The 20,783-nt window shown below is 31.8% G+C and overlaps 1 protein-coding gene and 1 non-coding gene across 2 annotated transcripts; both read right to left on the reverse strand.

Moving 5' to 3' along the window:
• Positions 1-596: 596 nt before the first annotated feature.
• Positions 597-2,558, reverse strand: LOC120084580 (peroxidase 5-like). Its single transcript, XM_039040382.1, has 2 exons — positions 2,343-2,558; positions 597-1,367 (listed from the first exon to the last, which is right to left on the reverse strand). The coding sequence occupies exons 1-2, from the start codon at positions 2,556-2,558 to the stop codon at positions 597-599; spliced, it is 987 nt and encodes a 328-aa protein (XP_038896310.1).
• Positions 1,502-1,607, reverse strand: LOC120087447. Its single transcript, XR_005484587.1, has one exon. It is a non-coding gene; the product is annotated as a U6 spliceosomal RNA (small nuclear RNA).
• Positions 2,559-20,783: the final 18,225 nt, after the last annotated feature.

Consider the following 20,783-nt stretch of genomic DNA (forward strand, 5'->3'; position numbering starts at 1 on the left):
GTGTCTCAATAGTTCATATAACTTAAAGTTTTTTACGATTGCGGAATTTTACCATGCACATTTATTTACATAGTTTGTAACCAATTTGCTATTTATCATGTATTTTCAACCTGTAAAATGAGAAATTATTTCAGAAGACTATGACACACGCATATGATAAATTAACAGTTTTAAATAGTTGCAATTATTAATATGTATTATAGAATGTGGTTGTTCTTCTTGCCAACAAAACGTAAGTTTCAAGTACACAAAAGGCTACTTGAATTGGGCTTTGGGATTCCAATCTTGAAAAATATTATTGGGGTCATTGCTCAATGTAGTAATCTATAGATATGTCATTCATAATGGTTAATAAACAACTAATTAACAAATACCTTCCTCACTAATTTTTTCTTTTTCTTTTTTTTTTTTTTTTTTTTTTTTTTTTTTTTTTGAACAAAATACTAGAACTCAATTTTCATATTTGAATATCATCTTTGAAAAGAACCAATAACAGCACATATAAAATAACGCATGCAAAGTTCTAATACACATACCGATTAAACCCTAAAAACATAGATAATCTCAAAACATGATCATCTTACCAAATTAAGAACTTAATTCAGAGCACTACAATTCCTCCTAATCTCCCCTTCAGTTCCAGTCAAAACCTTCATATTCCCCACCTTCACCATTGCCGCCACAAAATCCGCCTTCCAAAGGCTCGGACTACTCCGATACTGCCTCACTGTCGCTGCCGTCAACGGGTCATCTTCCATCGCCTGATCGGAGCTCAAAACCCCCATCTTCCTCTTCAAATTCTCATAAAACTGAACGTCCAACAAATTTGGTGTCACATTGTCCAAATCCGCCGTCCGATCAAACTCCCCTTTAGGGCATTGGGTTTTCAAAAATGCTGCAAATTTCGGATCCAATGATGGATCCGTCTCGACCGTCTCATTGAACGAATAAAGGCGGTTGGAGAAAGCCCCACACGGCGTAAATCCGATGGAGTGTGCCCCGGATAGAGCCACCATGTCTTTTAAGGATAACCCTCTTGATTCAAAGTGTTGTTTGAGGTGAGTGATGTTAGGTGTTATAGGAGGAACATTGGTGAACACAGCAGAGCCGTTGGAGACTCGACCATCACGACGCCCGGCAGGGACAGCGTAGGAGAATCCACCGGTGGCGAGGATGCTGTCACGAGCGGCGAAGGCTAAGATGTCGGAACAAGAAACCGTTTGGGGACATCGAGATTCGAGTTTGGATTTGGCATTGTCAATGATTTGGAATCCTCGGAGTAAAGGGTTGCCTGGACTATGTCTTTCTATGTCAAAGGAGCTGGTAATGCCTGGGATTGAATCTAGAAGAATGGAACCATCGCAGCCCTGTGATTTTCATAATAATATATCAAATATCATGATATACGTGTAGCTTAAAGCACAAGTTTTTCTTCTTGAGTATATGTAAGAACATGATAGTTTAGTGCTGAGTATTTTTTCAATTTAATTAATTTCAGGCTAAAAAAACTCTCTCTCTATTTATGGCTGTCATTCTTGTGCACGAGCCATACTAATCTTCTTTCTGTTATGGTTTCAATTTTAACGGATGTCCCAACCAAAAAAAACAAAAAAAACTCTCGACCTTCAAATTTGTAAGAATTTAATCTTTGAATTTTGATAATTAATAATATAGTGCTTATACATTAAAAATTTTAACAATGTAATCCTCACATAAAAATTCCATCAAAATTAAGTGTCAATTTTTATTAGATATAGATTGAGTCTTTATAATTTATAACTTAAGATTGATTTATAACTAAAAAAATAAGCGAGGTGAGAGAATCAAACTTCAAATCTCAAAATTGATAGCATATGTTTATGATAATTAAGTTATTTTCGGTTATCTTTTTATTTTCTATCTTGAAACTAATGATATATTCACAATCAGAGGGAAAAATACATCATTGATTTCGTTCCAATGTCCTGAGTCTAGTTTTCATTTGGTCTCTAGGTTTCAAAATATTACACTATTAGTTCTTAAATTTTGAACAGAGATTAAAATGTCAATATCGATATTCAATAAAATATCAACAAATATTTCAGTAAGTCAAAATAATAAAATAACATAAGTAAATTTAAGATCTATTGAGAGGGCTGGACCTAAATTTGGACCATTAAAATAGTTTTTTTCTTCTTTAAGCAAGAAACGTAAGAGATCATTAGATGTACCTTAATATCTCAATTAGTTGACACATCTTTAACACTATCGCATACCGATTAAAATACAAAAACTAAAAGGTATGATTCTAATTAACCTTTAAAAAAGAGAAAGAAAATGGCGATGAGAGCATAAACACATACCCCAACAATGCAATCGTGGAAATACAATCGAATAATGCCAGCAGCTTGGCCAGGATCCTTAGCCACAGCTTTAGCAACAGAATTTCTCACAATTTGTTCTGCAGAAGGACATGTTTTACTATAAAACCCCACACTTAACCCTTCATCATCACCTTTTGTGACCCCAAAAATGGTAATTAACCCAAAAATTGTCCACCAAAAATAACCCTTTTCCATTTTTTTTTGTACCTAAGAATTCCCTTTCGACGAACAAATTAAATGCCTTATGGCTTATACCTTATTAGTTATATATATACACGCACACACACACACTAACACTTCATTTGTTCGTGTAAATAAAATATTAGGTTTTTATGATATAGGTAGATATATATTTTATTTAATTTCCATCATTGTTTTGTAATGGTTGTATTATAGCTTTCATATTCATAATATTTTCTTCTTATTCATTTGATTTTCATGCTTTCCCATGTCTCAATTTTTGTCTTAATAATTTAGTTTCTTAATTCAACCGTCCATGTTATACATAGTGAGTAAATTTTCAAAAAATGAGCCAAATTCAACTCGACATAATTTGATGGAATATCAATTTTGATGTTTTTTTTTTTTTTTTTTTTTTGAAAAAAAACACTTAAGAAGGAATTCGAATATAGGATGGTATGGTGGGCACAACCAAGAGTCTGGATGCTCATTTACAACCTAGTCAAGGATGATTTGTGATATCAAATTTGATGCTAGAGGTTCAATTTTTCTTTTCTATACGTTGTTAAAAGTGAAAAAAAGTATAGGAATAAGCCACAATAAGCACAATACAGCCAACAATTGTAGATGTAGGTAGGAGTTAGAAATTTTACCTTTTAATATGTGAAAAAGGTTATTTTATTCATCTTTAACTAAATGAGGTATGCACTAAAGCGACGTTTATCAATTCATAATAAATATTGGCATAATCTAATGAAATTTCATTGATGGATCAATCATAATGGCCTCAATCGTAAATATAATTGGATTACTTTTGATTGCGTTTACTTATAATTATGAATTTGTCACATTTACCGATTACCGTTACCATTTGACCCTGGTAAATATAACAATCAATGTGCAAATTCATAATTCCCATATTGTTACAATGACAATATATGTAATGGTGATGGTAACAATAACCGTAAAGATAGTGGGTACCACGTAATTTTCAAACACAATCAGATTGAGCATCATTCATTCCTCAATTAGATTGCATGTTTTAATTATAGATTTATAGGTGGATTTCACATTTTATTACGATTACGGAATATGAGTAAACGATAACAAATGTAATCAAATGAAGTCCATTTTTCAAATTACTACTTGATGGATTACGTTTCAGCTGAGTAAACATGACCTAAAATGGGTATGACTCGACTAGCGTAAACTTGTAAAATCAACCTTAAGATTTGACATTCGAACCTCCCACGGTCCCACCCTACGTGACACATATTCTTGAAGAAAAAACTAAATGTGTTTTTTTTTTCATTCAACAACATGGACGAGTAAGCCTTTAATCTCTAGGTAAAAGTGTTTGACACATTCGTATAGATTGAAATGTGCGTCAACAATTTCTATGACTCAAATAAAACAAAAACAAAGTTTTATAGACCAAAATAGGATGTATATCATAAATCTTTGTTTTTAATGATCAAATCAACTGCTACGGTGTTTTAATTTGTGCTTCACTAATGATTGATTAATTAAATAGATTGAGAGTTTCCTAAGAATAAAACTACCTTGCCGGCACCATTGAATTACAATAGGATGAAACTTATAGAGATAAACAAAAGTTGATCATACAATTGATGATTTGATTTCCTTAATGCCTTAATTATATCGAATAGCTGCCATTCAATAATATTGTTCACCTCTTTATCCTTTTGTTTTTAATAACTTGTTCTTTGCTTTTTGTTTAATTTCGTCAACCAATCCAGTATTTATTAGCTTTAATTAACTAGTTTAGGCATTATAACATCAACTAATAAGTTAGAGGTTCAAATCCTAGCCTAACATATTATTGAAACTAATGTAATCTAGGGTAGTAAAAAAAAAATTATTAGCATGTATATGACATTAACCACGTCAAAGGGCAAATCGAGAAAATATACTTTGGGGGCTAAACGAATACTAATTGGTCAAATTACAAGTTTAGTTTTTAAAATTTTAGGAATTATGGCTAATATGCTTTTTTTAAAAAATAATAATTTTGTCTAATAAGTTGTTGAGCTTCAAAAATATTATAAAATGTTATTAAACATTCATTTTTGTCATGATAAATCTATGAAGTTTTAGTAATAATTAGAGACAAATACACTTTTAATCTCTAAGATTTGGAGTTGGTGTCTATTCAGTTCATAAGACGACAAAAGCTAACATTTCAATCCATCTATGTTAATTAATTTAACCGTTAGTTGACTAACGAAAAAATGATGTGACATACTGATTTAGCAAATTTTAAATGATGTGGAAATTCTATTCATTTTATTATGGTTAAGTTTGCACGTGACTTTTCTATTTTCATTTTTAAATTTTAAATTGATAAAATTCTCTATCTCATTTAAAATTTGTCACATCATTTTTTCATCAATCAACTAATGGTTAAATTAACATGAATTCATTCACTACAACAATTTTGGACTTCAATATTGATTAAAATAGTATTCTCGGATGTATAATGTCGGTTTAAATAAAACCGACATTGAAGATGGCCTACAATGTCGATTTAAAACCGATATTAAAGGCCTCCCATTATTTTTTTATATTTTTTTATTTTATCAAAATATTCATTTCCCTCTCGTGATCTTCTCCCAACTCGCACCCCTCACTAATTTACCAAAATTGAAAACCCTCGACCAGCTCTTACCCAAACAAACTCTCTCCTCTCTCAGCTGCTCGGCTAATGCCTTCAGGTGGGGTTGTTATCACTGGTGCTCTGAGCTTGTCGTGCGTTAGTTGTCCGGCTGGTCGCGTGGGTTTTGGTTGTGCGGTTGAGTATTATCCGGCTAGTTTCTTTTAGTGGGTTGTTCTCTGGCTGGTCGCGTGGGTTTTAGTTGTGCGGTTGGGTGCAGCGGGTTTCTTTCGGTGCGTTGTTCTTTGGCTTGTCGATCGCATGGGTTTTGGTTGTGCAGTTGGGTGTTCTCCCGCGGGTTTCTTTCGGTGGGTTATTCTCCGGTTGGGTGGGTTTCTTTGGTGGGTTGTTCTCCGGCTGGTCGATCGCGTGGGTTTTGGTTGTGCGGTTAGGTGTTCTCCGGCGGGTTTCTTTCGGTGGATTGTCTGGTGGTTTCGTGGGGTTTTTCCGGTGGATTATTCGTTTGTTCCGATCGTAAAGGTGGGTCACCAGCGTCATGGTAAGCTCGCCGTCTGTCAGATCTACCATCTCAACTCAGTTTGCAAAGGTCCGGTGCTCACCGGCGTTCCAATCTTCGAGCTCCGATTCAGATCTCTTCAAGTTTGTAGGTTTTTAAGTTGTTTTGCTTGGAAAGGTATAATTTTATTTTCATATGAATTTTCAATTTAGAAATTTAAAGTTATTTAATTCATTTTATTTTTATTTTAATGATTAAGCTTATTGAAAGTTAGAAATGTTGGAATTAAATTAGTTGAAGAATATATACTTGTTTGGTAGTCTTGAAATCTGTTGATTATTGATTGGTGTGGTTCAAGTGTTACTTAGGAGTTATTTGAAATGCTTTTGGTTATGTTTGAGAGAAAAGGTGGTGAAGAAAACCGAATACAATGGTGTTGTCTAATGGAGAGCTTGTTAATGATATTTGGAGAATAAGGAAACATAAGGTATGTGAATAAATATAAGATAAAAACAAAAATGGCAATATTTAAGGGCTAAATTAATTTATTTTGTTCCAATGATTAAGCTTCTTTAAATTTGTTGATGTTGCTATTTTACAATCATAATTTTATGCTTTTAAATTTTTCCTTGTTATGTTTTCTTTTTTATAGATTAAGTTGCATATTTTACAATCATGGATAAGTCATGGATGAAAATGAATAGAATGTCAGCTGAGTATGGTTTAGGGGTCGAGATGTTTATTAAAAATGGTCTACAACATTTAAATATACCGAATGTCATGAGTTGTCCATGTTTGAAGTGTGTGAATACAAAGACTCTAAATGTGAACAAAATAAGAGATCACTTATTTTTTAATGGTACAGATCAAAGTTATCAGATATGGATTTTTAAAGGTGAATCATTACCGATTAAGAGAAACAATGAAAATGTGTCTACTAGTGAAAGAGACAAAGTTGATGAGGATGATGTTGATGTTTTGACCAAAGCATTGGGTACAGAGGAACATTGGGGACGTGTTAGAAGAATAGGTGAGCCAAGAAATTGAAGGAGGCTCTAGTGAAAAAAATGTTCGACATGGTAAAGTATCAAGAGGAAGAACTCATAGCAGACAATCTCATCAATCCAAATCATCTATTGGAAGTGTTGTACTAAGTGCATCTAAAGAAGAAGATATTGAGAAAATTCCTAAAGAAGATTTGGAGGTAATTTATTTGTTGTGACTTTTAAATTTTAATCAGATTGTATGTGCTTAACCATGCATGACATAAGTTCTTTTAAATTTGTTAAGGGGACACCATGCCACTTGGCTATAGAAACTGTAGATAATATTGTTGCAGTAGCCACAGCATTTGATGATGATGTGTCATGCTTAACTGTTAAAGTTCTAATTGACATTATCATTGGAGAAGATTTGCCTATACCAATTCCTGTGAAGGGTAAAATAGAGTCCTTAAATCAAGCAATAGGCAACTTCGTAAAATGGCCTCGTGAACTTGTAGTTATGGTTGATGAGAAAGAAGTATGTCTCTTTTTCACTATATGAGTTTGGTTATTTATTATTTTTCCTACTTTGAATTTTTGTAACTTTGGTTATGGTAGGACCATTCAACAATTAAGAGCTTCAGCCAGTCCTCCAAATATACTGACGCCAATGGTACCATCAAACTATTGAACGGACATGCCATGTGTAACATGAACGATGTAGACATGATCTGTATCACTTTGGACAAGCATATATTTGGAAGAGACAAATTTATTTATTTAGGCCGCGATGATATGATCCAATATTGCAATATAGTTGAAATATGCTACATGTGTATTTTGACATACATTGCGTAAGTATTACTCATCTAGATTCACTTATGTATACTTTGTTTCATGTTTAAATAATAATTTTTACTTTGTTTAGGTATCTTTGGATATTGTTTAGGTATCTTTAGATGAATGTGGTCGTGATATTACGAAGAAGTTTTTTATAATTGATCAAGCAAGAATATCGCCACACGTAAAGTCTCAAGATATTCAATCCAGAAATTTAGCCAATCAACTAAAATTGGCTAATTCAGACCAATTAGTCCTTATTCTATATAATATAGGGTAAGTAAATACAAGTTCTTAAGTTATTTTTAATTTTCATTATACACGTACTAATATTTCAAAATTGTTGCTTATTATAGTTATCATTGGATATTGATTGTAATCAATCTACAAGAAAATAGTGTTTATGTTTTTTACTCTCTTTGAAGTAAGGTTCAAAAGGATTTTTATGGAGTTATAAATATGTAAGTGTAATTGAACTTTGTTAGCTCTTAATTGAAGTATTTATGTTTAAATAATGTTTTCAAACTATTTAGTGGATTGAAAATATGGCAAGCCAAGCACGATCTCCAACACCATTGGTCTTCTCCAAAATGGAAATCTGTAAAGGTAAATTTGCATTCATTTTTTAACAATTTATGTTCATTCGAACAGAAGAATAATTGTTTTCAACTTCTTTATATTCAGTGCCCTCGTCAATTAGATTATGTAGGATGCAGGTACTATGTGCAAAAGTATATACACGAAATAGTGCATAATCCTACTACTCCCATTACTAGCCTCATACATAAATTATTTATTTTTTATATACTAGCTTTAATTTAATAAATGGACGTAAACTTATGTTGAATTTATCTTTTTTTCCTCTTTGTAGTTCAATACAAAAAAATGCACATATCCAAAGAGAGATTGACGTAATTCGAACCTAATGGGCGAGTTTTGTTGGTCGATTTGTGTAAGGATGTAATTCTTTTTTTTTTTTTTTTTTTTTTTTTTGTCAATAGAATGTAAATGCTAGCTTAGAATGAATGCAAATTTATCTAACCATAATCTGTTTATTGGAAGATTTATGTATAATAATTTTGTGTTCATGGGTATTTGGTGTTAAGTATTCATCGAATTACTACTAATTGATATTTATGAATGAGAGAAATGATGGCTTGGTGTAAGTCTGTCTCTTATACACATCTAGATGTGTATAAGAGACAGATGTAAGAATGTACTTCTTGTTTTTTGTCTCAATAGAATGTAAATGCTAGCTTAGAATGAATGCAAATTTATCTAACCATAATCTGTTTATTGGAAGATTTATGTATAATAATTTTGTGTTCATGGGTATTTGGTGTTAAGTATTCATCGAATTACTACTAATTGATATTTATGAATGAGAGAAATGATGGCTTGGTGTAAGTATTATATGAAAGTCTGTTCTTGTTATGCAAATTTTGGTGATTAGTGTGTTTATTTCATATTTTGATGAGTATATATAATGGATTAGAAATATTGATTCTTGTTTGTGGATAAATTCATAGGTGGGAGACAAATATTGATGGCTTCCTATGTAAATTTTTTTATAGTTTTTAATAAAAAAACAATGGTGGACATTTCCTGACCCAATACGAGACATATGATGTCTTTTTTTAACTTCTTGACCAAAAATATGGATTCGACAACGGAATTTTAAAAAAAAAAAAAACGGACAGATTCTGGGCTTCAATGTCGGTTTAGAGAGTTTCATTTGATTCTTGGTCTTCAGTTGCAACCGACATTAAAGGGCTTTAATGTCGGTTACAACTGACATTGAAGCCCTTTAATGTCTATTGGAAATATCATTAAATGTCTTTAATGTCGGTTGCAACCGACATTGAAGATTGTGTTATTAAAGCCCTTTAATGTCGGTTTAAAACCGACATTAAAGGGCTTTAATAACACTATCTTTAATGTCAGTTTAAAACCAACATTAAAGCCTGAAATTTTTCCAGTGATTTAGAATTACTAGTCAACAAACTTCACTAATAAAAAGAGATAAAGCAATTACAAGGAAGGTACGAAAGTCCAATTCCCAGTTTCAACTTAAGCTCCTCTAGGTTTGAGATTATTTCACTTCTATGAAAGTTCTTTACTCAGGAAATATTTGTGATACCCTCAAACTAATTTACTTAGGTTCTCCCTAAATATGAGCTCCACTCAACTTCTTTTGAACACTTCTCTCAAACAATAATGAAAAAGGTAAGGAAAATGTAGGTTCCTCTAAATAAATATTATGGTAATAGATGCCCATTAGATGCTCATGTTTAGTGTCCACTGATCCAATGTCATACCTCTATTTCCCAAATGTCTATGTAATCCACCTCCTACTTGCCAAATTGCCTATAAATAGTGGCATTTGGTAAGTTTTGAAACACACACATTGAGCAAAATCCAAAAAGATTGAAGTGGAGAAATCCATCTTTTTTATTTTATTTACTTTTGCTATTTATTTAATTCATATATTTATATATTATGTTTAATTTATTTAATATTTATTTATTTTATTATTATATTTTATTTTATTTATTTTAATATTATATTTCATTGGTATCCGTATTCCCGTTGTGCTTCTCAAGTTCACAACACGTTATCAGCACGAGCTCTTATCATTTTCCTTACTAAAGGTAGGCCCTAAATGTATATCGATTTTAATTAAATGTTGTTTTACATATTTGATATATATTAAATTTCTAATATAAATATAGTATTTTGTAATATGTTACTATGAAAATATTATAAATTTAAAATTTGTAGCATTTGATATTAATGGTAATAATTATTTTTCATTAGTGTTTGATGCCAAAATACACCGGATGCCATAAAAATGTGATCATCGGAAAATAATTTTTCTTCCAAAAGCACGTCGTAAATGGATATACTTGGGTTTCCAAGATTTTAAATCAATATGTTAGGGAAAACATTTTTCTACATTTCGAATATGCTCCTACAATAGTAATATCGAGAGAAATGTTTTAAACAGTATTCTGAACTAATTTCATTTCTTCTCTTGGTCGAACAAAATAACAAGTTATTAATAAAAAAAAATCATAAATCTTGACCAACTAGAACAACACGATTCTAGGAAGTGAATGCTATGAATGTTAATAATCGTGGTTGAGGTCATGGTAGCGGTCGAGGTCGTGACCGTGGTAGACGAAGAAATAATAATTATTTTCGTAGTGGTCATTCTAATCATTCAACTTTCAAAAGAACCACACAAAATGATGATCACAAAGGAAAAGGTCATCAAGATAAGAGTTCAAAAAGTGTTGAAAATAAGTACTTCTAATACAGAATGACTGGGCATTGGTCACGTACGTGTTGTACGTCAAAACACATAGTTGATCTCTATCAAGCCTCCCTGAAGGAAAAAAAAGAAAATTAAGCAAATTTTGCATACCAGGATAATGACATATTTGACCCATCCCATATGAAAATTTTGAATGTGGAGGAGTTCTTTGAATCTTTTGAAGAGAAAATCGGCAAAATTGCTAGAACTTCTAATGTTTCCTTTAACTTTGAAAATATCTAGACTTAATTTTGTTTTTTATTCATCGCCATGTTTTTTTCTCTTAGTAGATGTTAACCTTTGTTTATTTTAAATGTTGTTTTCTTATTTTGAATTATTTTCTTTTAATGAAAAAAACCTGGATCATTTTCATATGTTGGGTGACTAAAAAATGAGTAAAGAATATCTATGTCTGGCAGACAGTGCAACTACACATACAATACCTATAAGTAGAAAATATTTTTCCAAATTGATAGTGCTGGAATCAAAAGTCAATACGATATTAGATTCTGCAAATCTGATTAAAGGTTTTGGAAAAGAAAATATTATTTTTCCTAGATGAATAAAATTTACAATTGACAATGCTTTGTTCTCTAATCAATCAAAGAGAAATCTACTTAGTTTTAAAGATATACGTTGCAATGGTTATCATCTTGAGACTGATAAAAAGAACAATATGGAATATTTTTATATCATATCTGCTGTCTCATATGAAAAATGTATACTGGAAGAGTTGCTTGCTTTATCTTCTAGATTATACGACACTCATATACGAGTAAGTGAAACATATGCAACAATGAACCTGAAGTTCATGAATCCAGACATATTTACAATTTAGCATGACAGATTGGATCATCTAGGGTCTATGATGATAAGAAGAATTATTGAGAATTTAAATGGACACTTATTGAAGAGCCAGAAGATTCATCAATCTATAAATTATCATATGATGCTTGCACTCAAGGAAAATTAATCATTAGACCATCACCAGCTAAAGTAGGGATTGAATCATCTACATTTTTAGAACGAATTCATTGTGATATATGTGGACCTATTAACCCACCAATGGGACCATTTAAATATTTTATGGTATTAATAGACGCATCCAGCAGATGGTCACATGTGTGCTTATTATCAAGTCAAAATCTTGCATTTATAAGATTACTTGCTCAAATAATTAAGTTATACAATTAAGACCATTTTTCTTGATAATGATGGTGAATTTACATCCCAAACTTTTGATAATTATGGTGTGTCAATCGAGATAAGTGTTGAACATCATGTTCATATACAAAATAGTTTAGCAAAATCATTCATAAAACATTTGCAGTTAATTGTTAGACCATTGCTTATGAGAGCTAAGCTTCCTACATCTGTATGGGGACATGCTATTTTGCATTCGGCATCGCTTGTATGCATTAGGCCAGTAGCTTATCATAAGTACTCGCCATTACAATTAGCTTATGACCATGAGCCAGATATTTTCCATCTGAGAATTTTTTGATGTGCAGTATGTGTTCCAATTGCTCCACCACAACGTACTAATATGGGTCCTCAAAGAAGGTTAGAAATATATGTTGGATATGATTTCCTGTCAATTATTAAATATCTTGAACCCGTGACGGATGATGTATTCACTGCATGATTTGTTGTTTGTCATTTTAATGAGACAAAAAGTCCAACATTAGGGGGAGGACTTAAAAAGTTAGAAAAAGAAATTACATGGAATGCATCGTTATTATCTCATTTATATCTCCGTAAATATCAATGTGAACCTGAAGTTCAGAAAGTGACTAAGTTATATATACCGGTTGCAAATGCTCTATTAAATGCAGTAAGTTATCACTAATGAGTCTGGGACACGCCGAAAGCATGATAGACCATTCAATTACAAAGATAAAAATCATCGAAAAAGAAATAGTGAATAATGACTCAGTTAAGAATATGGTTGTTCTAGAAGAAATCCATTGTATGATAGTTGTGGTACATGATGTCCTTACCAGATGCTATGTACAGAGGTGAAGTCTATAGAGTTCCTAAGGAAGAGCTTGTAATGGACCAAATCTATATAGTTTAAGTTATTACTCAACAAAGAATTTTTTCCAAAAGGATGAGATCAATTCAGAAGTAACATTTTCTTTATTATTAGAAATATAAGTACTCATAAAGATATTAAGTAAATGAGGATAATAATGAGATCTCAATAAATTATGGAACCATATATATTAACAACATTTTCATACAATATTACTCACGATATTATTTATGAAAGTGAATATAAAAAATATCGACATAGAAAGGATTGATTTATGTGGAAAGAAACAATCCAATATAAATAAACTCATTTTTCAAATTGTGAGGAGTAGTAGTCCAGACATCAAAGAATATCAAACATGTGGGATACAAGTGGAGTATTTGTAAAACAAATAGAGTGAAGTTAAAAGATATAAAGAGAGACAGATCCCATAATAATTCTCTCAATAGACTAGTATTAATTATGAGAAAACATATTCTCTAATGGTCTATATACAATACCATGAGATATTCAATTTATCTGATTGTATATGAAAAGTTTAATATAAATCTTATGGATGTATTCATACCACATTTTTATGAATCTCTTAATAATGATATTTATTTATGAAAATTCCTGAAGAGTTAAAGATACCATAATCTTATAATTCAAATATTAAAAATCATATATATATATATATATATCGTAGAGATTCTTAAAAAATATTCCTGATGAATGTGATATTATCATCTTATTCAATATTTGTTGGTATGAGGGTACAACAATAACCTTATTTGTCCATATCCTTTTATAAAGAAATCATAACCAGAGATTTACTATATGTTGATGATTTGAGTAAGGGTATACATGGGTTGGGTTGAGTTGGGTTGTGGCATATTTTTGAACCAACCCGACCCAAAAATTCAAGTTGTTCAAGTTGGCAACCCAAAATGATCCAAACATGTTCTCCAACCCAACCCTCAAAATTTGGATTCGTTGCCTTGGGTTGTTGGGTTATTGTTTGTTTTCCTTCTTAATTTAAAATACATAAATTTTATGTAACACATATCTAGTAACTAAAATCTCATAAAACTCAATTCTAACTAATAATTAAAATCTCATAAAACTCATTTCTTACATTCTAAATATCTATAGTATCTATTACAAACTTTATAAAAAATAAATATTTTCAAGAGAAAAACATAAAGAATTCACAAATTCATCAATTCTAAAATAAATATATATTTTTTTATTAGAATATATGTAATTCGCGTTGGGTTGGCTCAACCCAATTTTTTTTTTATTCCACCCTTGACCCAACCCAACAAAAATAGAAAAATTCAACCCAACCCAACCCGAAAAAGAAACTAACCCAACCTAGCCCTTATAGTTTGGGTTGGGTAGTTTGGGTTGTTCAAGTTGTTGGGTCATTTGAGCACCCCTAGATTTGAGCAAAAACTCCTAAAGATATTTCAAAAACAATAGAATTTCTGAAAAAAGAAATTGAGGTGATAAATTTTTCTTAGCTTGCAAATAAAACATAGAACAAATGGAGTTGCATCAATTTATATATTAAAGATCCTTTGAGGATTATGTACATCATTGAATACTCCTATGGTGGTTCATTCACTCAATGTGAAAAGGGTATATCATCTTATCTCAAAAAGATGATGAAGAATGTTAGGTCTTCAAGAACCATAAATTTTGAGAAATAAGCGCACTTATATAGCTTGACTAGTTTATACACTTATTTGAGAACTAGTTTAAATCGATTTATTTCATTCTAATAAATCTAATTATGATCTAGTTGGTTGTGAAGATGCAGGTTAGTTATCTAATTCATACAAGCTATATCTTAAATAGTTTACTTAGTACATGGAAAAGAAATTTTATATCATGATGATCAATGAAACAGACCATAATGACTACTTCCTTAAATGATATTGAAATTCTTGCAATTCACGAGGCTAGTCAAGAATGCGTATGGCTAAGATCAATGACTCATCACATTAGTGGAACATGTGGTTGTTCTTCTAGTAGAAATCTTCCAATGATATTATACGAAGACAACATAGCATGCATATCCTAAATTAAATAAGGATATATTAAAGGAGATAGAACAAAGCATATTTCATCAAAGTTTTTCTACACTCATGATCTTGAAGAAAATGGTGACATCACTTACAACAAATTTGATCGAAGGATAACCTAGCAAACTTATTTTCAAAATCATTACCAACCGCAATCTTTGAGAAATTGGTACACAATATTGGAATGCGGCGACTTAGAGATCTCAAAAGATGTTTCCATGAGGGGGAGTAAATATATTGTATTTTTTTAAGAGTTAGATTATATGAAATATGTACTCTTTTTCCTTCACTAGCATTTTTTTCCCATGGATTTTTTTCCTATAGCGAGTTTATGTCCTAAATCTCATGTATCTTGTGGTTTGTAAAGACAAATTACATATCTAATAAAGTAAGAGGTATTTTATTGACATTTAGACTGCATAATTCATCTAATAAAGTAAGATCCAAGGTTATCTGATGAAACTTAAACATATGTGGAGACATACAGGTAGATCATATTTAAGTGAAAACCTAAATGGTCTGTAGTATATGGATAAGGTTGGGTACCTTATCCTAGTGACACTACAAATACGACTCGCTTTGTAGATGTTACAATTATTATAAAGTGTTACAAATGATCTGATCCTGATCATTTAGGAGACATGCAAGCGGGGTATTCTATACAAAGAGTTTGTATAAGACCCGATCACGAAATGAATAAACTCTCTATATAACACCGTTAATATAAGAAACTTACATTTCACTAAGATGATCATAGGTGACTTGATTTTAATCCTGAGTGAATTGTGAACTCCTGTCTATGAGAGTGATTCTTTGATTTGTATAGGTGAGGGTGGCCAGATTAGCCGACTCAATGAGCTTACCTACCATTTTGGGAATTTTTCTGAGTGGGGAGCTGGGAACATAGCTACACAAGATGGAATTTACTCCTTACCGTCTTTGAGGGAAGTAGACAAGTTGCTCCCTTAATAGCTTATTTCGGGTCTTAAACATTAAGGCATTAACCCCTTACTGGCCCGAGAGGTGTTAGTTTATAGTTGGACTACAAACTATTTATTCATTAGAGGGATTAGTGGTACTTAAGGAGTGAGATGTAACTACAGGGATAAAATGGTAATTTAACCTAGTTGTAGTTATGAGCGATTTGTGAAGGGTTGACTCACTATTGATTGAGTATATCCGTGGACACAGAAATATATCTATTGTGCGAAGAGTACAACTATCGGTCTTTAGTGGAGTGCCTGGTAGTTAATAAATATTGATTAATTTAATTAAAGAGTTTAATTAATTAATCTCATATCATTGAAACTTCTAATCTAAAGATCCATAAGGTCCCCTTGTTAGCTCACTAAAGAAAAAGATAAATGATTTGAATTGTTCAAATCAATTGATGGAATAACATATTAATGAGATTAATGATATGGTTAGTTATAGATCTGATCTATAATTAAGAGAGAAATATTTGAATAGGATTCAAATATTAAATTGTTATGAATTTGATTCATAAAGAATTAATTAATTAATATCGAGAGATGGAGGAAAATAAACATATGATGTTTATTAAATAATTTAATATATATTAAATTAGATTTAATATTATTATTCAATTAATTAATTAATGGTTATTTAATTAAATTAGCCATAAGGGTAATTTTGGAAAGAAAAGGAGAAAGTCTCCAAATAAATTCATTATTTTGCCCAAATTAGGGTAATGAGATTTCATTTGATGAAACCATAGCTTCCAAATCATTTTCCTCTCAAAGTTTCTCTTCTCCATATTCTCTATTCTTCTTCCTCAATTAACGTATGAGAGACCACTCTTCTCCCCTTAGTTCCTAGAGAATAACGAGATCTCATTTACGGTGGTGTCTATTGTTCGTTGGAGAATCGTTCCGAAGAAGATGACGAGGAGATCGTGAAGAGTTTGGGAATCAATGAAGGTATGTGATATTCTTCTTCCCTTTTTCTCTTCTCTCTTCTAAGCATGTTGATCTAATATTTATCCTCTATTTTGTTATGTTTAGTTGCTATTTTATTTTCATTTAAACCATAAAGGTAAAATGCAAGGCGTTCACATGCTTCTGCTCGGGATTCGATCCCTTCAATTGGTATCAGAGCCAATTTTCTTACATTTTCATTCTTTATTTTTATTTTTTAAACAAAATCTAGCTTAGAGGTAGGGTTTTTGTTCTGCATTTTGAATGTTTGAGCATCAGTTTTCAATATTGGATGTTTACGATTTTTGGCAAGTAGAATTTTCATTTTAATTTGATTAAAATGTAAGAGTCAATTGTATTTTGGGAATTTAATGGACTTTGTCAACTTGAAGCAAAAATCACTCAAGAAAGGGCATTCTATCCAGCAGCGTCACGATGCTATGATGCGAGACAGAAGGTAGGCATTACAATCATTCGAGGTGGATGTGTTATGTGTGGCACTACAGATTCGCATATTTTCTAAACGCGTGTGTAGTAGGCATGACCTTGCTGGTTGTCGTGTTGGTTGTAGCTTTTACCAGGAATTTTTCAGGTCATGGATTTGAATCCTACCAAGTGTATTTTTTTTGTTTTCCTTTGTTTTTTTGTCTATATTTTTATATTAATTTAATTAATCTTAGAGTGCCAAAATTCGGTCCAATTAATCGTTGATTAATTTAATTATGCGTGAGATGTATGATTTAAATTAGTGTTGAATGGTGCATAATGTGTGCCATTTAGATTAAAATCTCACCTTAGGATAAACATGTTCATACATCATATTTAAATATAAATGTTATATTTTTTATGCATGATTGAATTAGCATGCTCGTGTATCTTAATATAAATGTTATATTATTTAGATGTATGGATATTAGCATGTTCATGCATCATGTAATATTATAATTTTTATAATGTATGATAGCATGATGGTTGATGATGCTTAATGATTGTTTAATATAAGAGTTATATTTTACAATGGAAAATAAAATGCATTGAGCATGACATTACTTAGATTAGTATAAGCGTTATATTTAAACAATGTCACAAATACAAATTTATAGATTTTATATTTCATTATTTTATAATGGTTATAAGGATAATGAAATTAGAATTAAAATCTGTAATCAAGAGTTGCATGTAAACATAGGTTCAAATTAATTTTAAATGGTTTAAAATTAATTCATATAGATGTATGTTAAACGCGTTTCTAATAATATTAGAAATAGGTTAATCTTTTAATTAGTTTTAATAGAATTAAAATGAACTCTGATTAAAAAATTAAATTTATGAAATTATTGCCCATAAGGGACCTTTGTCTAAGGAACATTATGTCTATGCTGAGGTTTTTAAGCTGACGGAAACAGAACACCTCTACCTGGGAATCGACCTGGAAGGTGAATTGGGCAAATATTTTATAAGCATGCAGTAAATGATCAATTTTGTTAAAGAGTTTAATGAATACGACCACATATTATTAAAATATTCAATATAAGCGTTATGTTGAGAAAATTAACAATGACTTAGATAAGTTGAAAATTAGTCGGATTTACCTAAGTATGAAACCCTAAAACTTTAAAATACACAATGAGAGGAAAAATATGTATATGATATGTCAATTTTTTCACTCATGTTCTCCCTAAAAGTTCACATCGTGAGACTCAAGTTTGGTCTCATGGCACCTTAGGAATGTCCCCCTTCAGATGTTGTTTGCATGGGTCAATATTAAGGTGTGGAGAGAGTGTTTATAGTAAGTGGGAGAGGAATGTGTGTCAACATGTCCTATGGTCTCCTTCATTGGTTTGTATCGTGAGACCTTCTTGCATAGCCTCGTGGTGCCCTGGGAGCGTCCTCCTTCGGATGGTTTGTGCATTAGGTCAATATTAGGGCAAACTCCAAAATAATTTCTAGATAGGATAGCTTTAGTTTTTGCCTCAATTGGCTTTTCCCTTCGGTTGGCTCATTGTGACGAAACTCTAGGATCTAAAATGAAGGGTCACACGCACAAAAATTAAGTGAGTTAATGATTTCTTGACCAAACCAATGGTAACTATTGTCATAGGAATAAAAGTTATTCTAGTGTGATGATTGGTTAGATGATTATTTAAGATACAGGTATCTTTACCTAATGCAATGCAAGTCTAGAGAACTTGAAAAGTTCAAGGAATATAAGACTGAGGCTGAAAACTTGTTAGGTAAAAAGGTAAAAATACTACGATCTAGTCGTGGTGGAGAGTATGTGGACTTAAGATTCCAGAACTATATGATAGAACATGGAATAATATCCTAACTCTCAGTCCCTGGTATACCTCAGTAGAATGGTGTATCGCAAAGGAGAAATATAACCACTTGGTTCGGTCTATAATGAGCTATGCTCAAGTTTCTGACTTGTTTGGGGGATTTGTAGTGGAGATTACTGTTTATATTTTGAACAATGTTCCATCCAAAATCGTTTCTAAAATGCCTTTGGAGTTGTGGAGAGGTCGTAAAGGTATTTTATGTCCCTTCAGGATTTGGGAATGTTCAGCTCATGTGCTTGTGATAAATTCCAAAAAGTTGACCCTCGTTCAAAATTATGCCTATTTGTAGGCTACCCCAAGGAAACAAGAGGTGGGTACTTCTTTGTTCCAAAGGAAAATAAAGTGTTTGTATTGACAAATACTACTTTCATGGAGGAGAACCACATAAGGAACCATAGACCACGAAGCAAAATAGTTTTAAGAACGATTTCTGATGATAATACTAAGACTTCAACAAGAGTTATTGAAGAGGCTAGTACATCAACAAGAGTTGTTGATTTTGGTTCATCCTGTCAAGCTAATCCATCTCAAGAGTCGATATTGCCTCGACATAATATGAATGTTGTGAACCCACATGTTCGTTACATAGATTTAACAGAAGCTCAAAAGATCATATCTGATGATGGTATTGAGGATCATTGTCTTACAAGATGTTGATAATGATGAAGAGATTAAGGCCATGAATCAAGAAATGGAGTCTATGTACTCCAATTCTATCTGAGAGATTGTAGATCAACCTGGTGGGGTAAAACCTATAGGTTGTAAGTGGATCTATAAAAGGAAAAGGGTGTAGATGAAAGGTACAGACCTTTAAAGCTAGACTAGTGGCAAAAGGTAAAAGGAGTGGGCTATGAAGAAACTTTCTCACATGTTATCATGTTAAAGTCTATTCGAATTCTCTTGCCCATAGCCACATATTATGTCCATGAGATATGAAAAGTGGATGTCAAAACTACTTTTTTGAATGGTAATCTTGAAGAGACCATCTACATGACTCAACCAGAATGATTCATTGAACAAGGTCGAGAACAAAAGGTTTGCAAGTTTAATCAGTCCATTTATGGACTGAAACAAGCATCTCGATCTTGGAATATAAGATTTGATACTACGATCAAATATTATGGCTTTAATCAAAATATTGATGAGTCTTGTGTCTACAAGAGAATCATCAATAGCTTCGTAGCTTTTCTTGTGTTGTATGTAGATGATATCCTACTCGTTGGGATGATATAGGCTTACTGACAGACATAAAGGAACGGCCAGTTTCCCAGTTCCAAATGAAAGATTTGGGTGAGGCGCAATTTGTTCTAGGGATCCAGATCATCAAGAATCGTAAGAACAAAACGCTAGCCTTGTCTCAGGCTCGTATATTGACAAGATGATTGTCAGCTATTCGATGCACAATTCCAAGAAGGGTTTATTACCTTTCAGACATGGAATTGTTTTGTTTAAGAAACAATGTCCTAAGACTCCTCAAGATGTTGAGGAAATGAGACAGATTCCCTATGCATTGACCGTTGGCAGCCTTATGTATGCAATGTTATGTACCAGACCTGACATTTGCTATGCAGTAAGGACTGTCAGTAGATA

The sequence above is a fragment of the Benincasa hispida genome, chromosome 9 (genome assembly GCF_009727055.1).
Source record: "Benincasa hispida cultivar B227 chromosome 9, ASM972705v1, whole genome shotgun sequence".
NCBI lineage: Eukaryota > Viridiplantae > Streptophyta > Magnoliopsida > Cucurbitales > Cucurbitaceae > Benincasa > Benincasa hispida.

What these genes read in the sequence shown, in the direction of transcription:
- LOC120084580 (XM_039040382.1), bottom strand. Translation starts at nt 2,558, where the DNA reads ATGGAAAAGGGTTATTTTTGGTGGACAATTTTTGGGTTAATTACCATT. An exon ending in TCCACGATTGCATTGTTGGG is followed by an intron (nt 1,368 to 2,342) that starts GTATGTGTTTAT and finishes TGAAAATCACAG; the next exon opens with GGCTGCGATGGTTCCATTCT.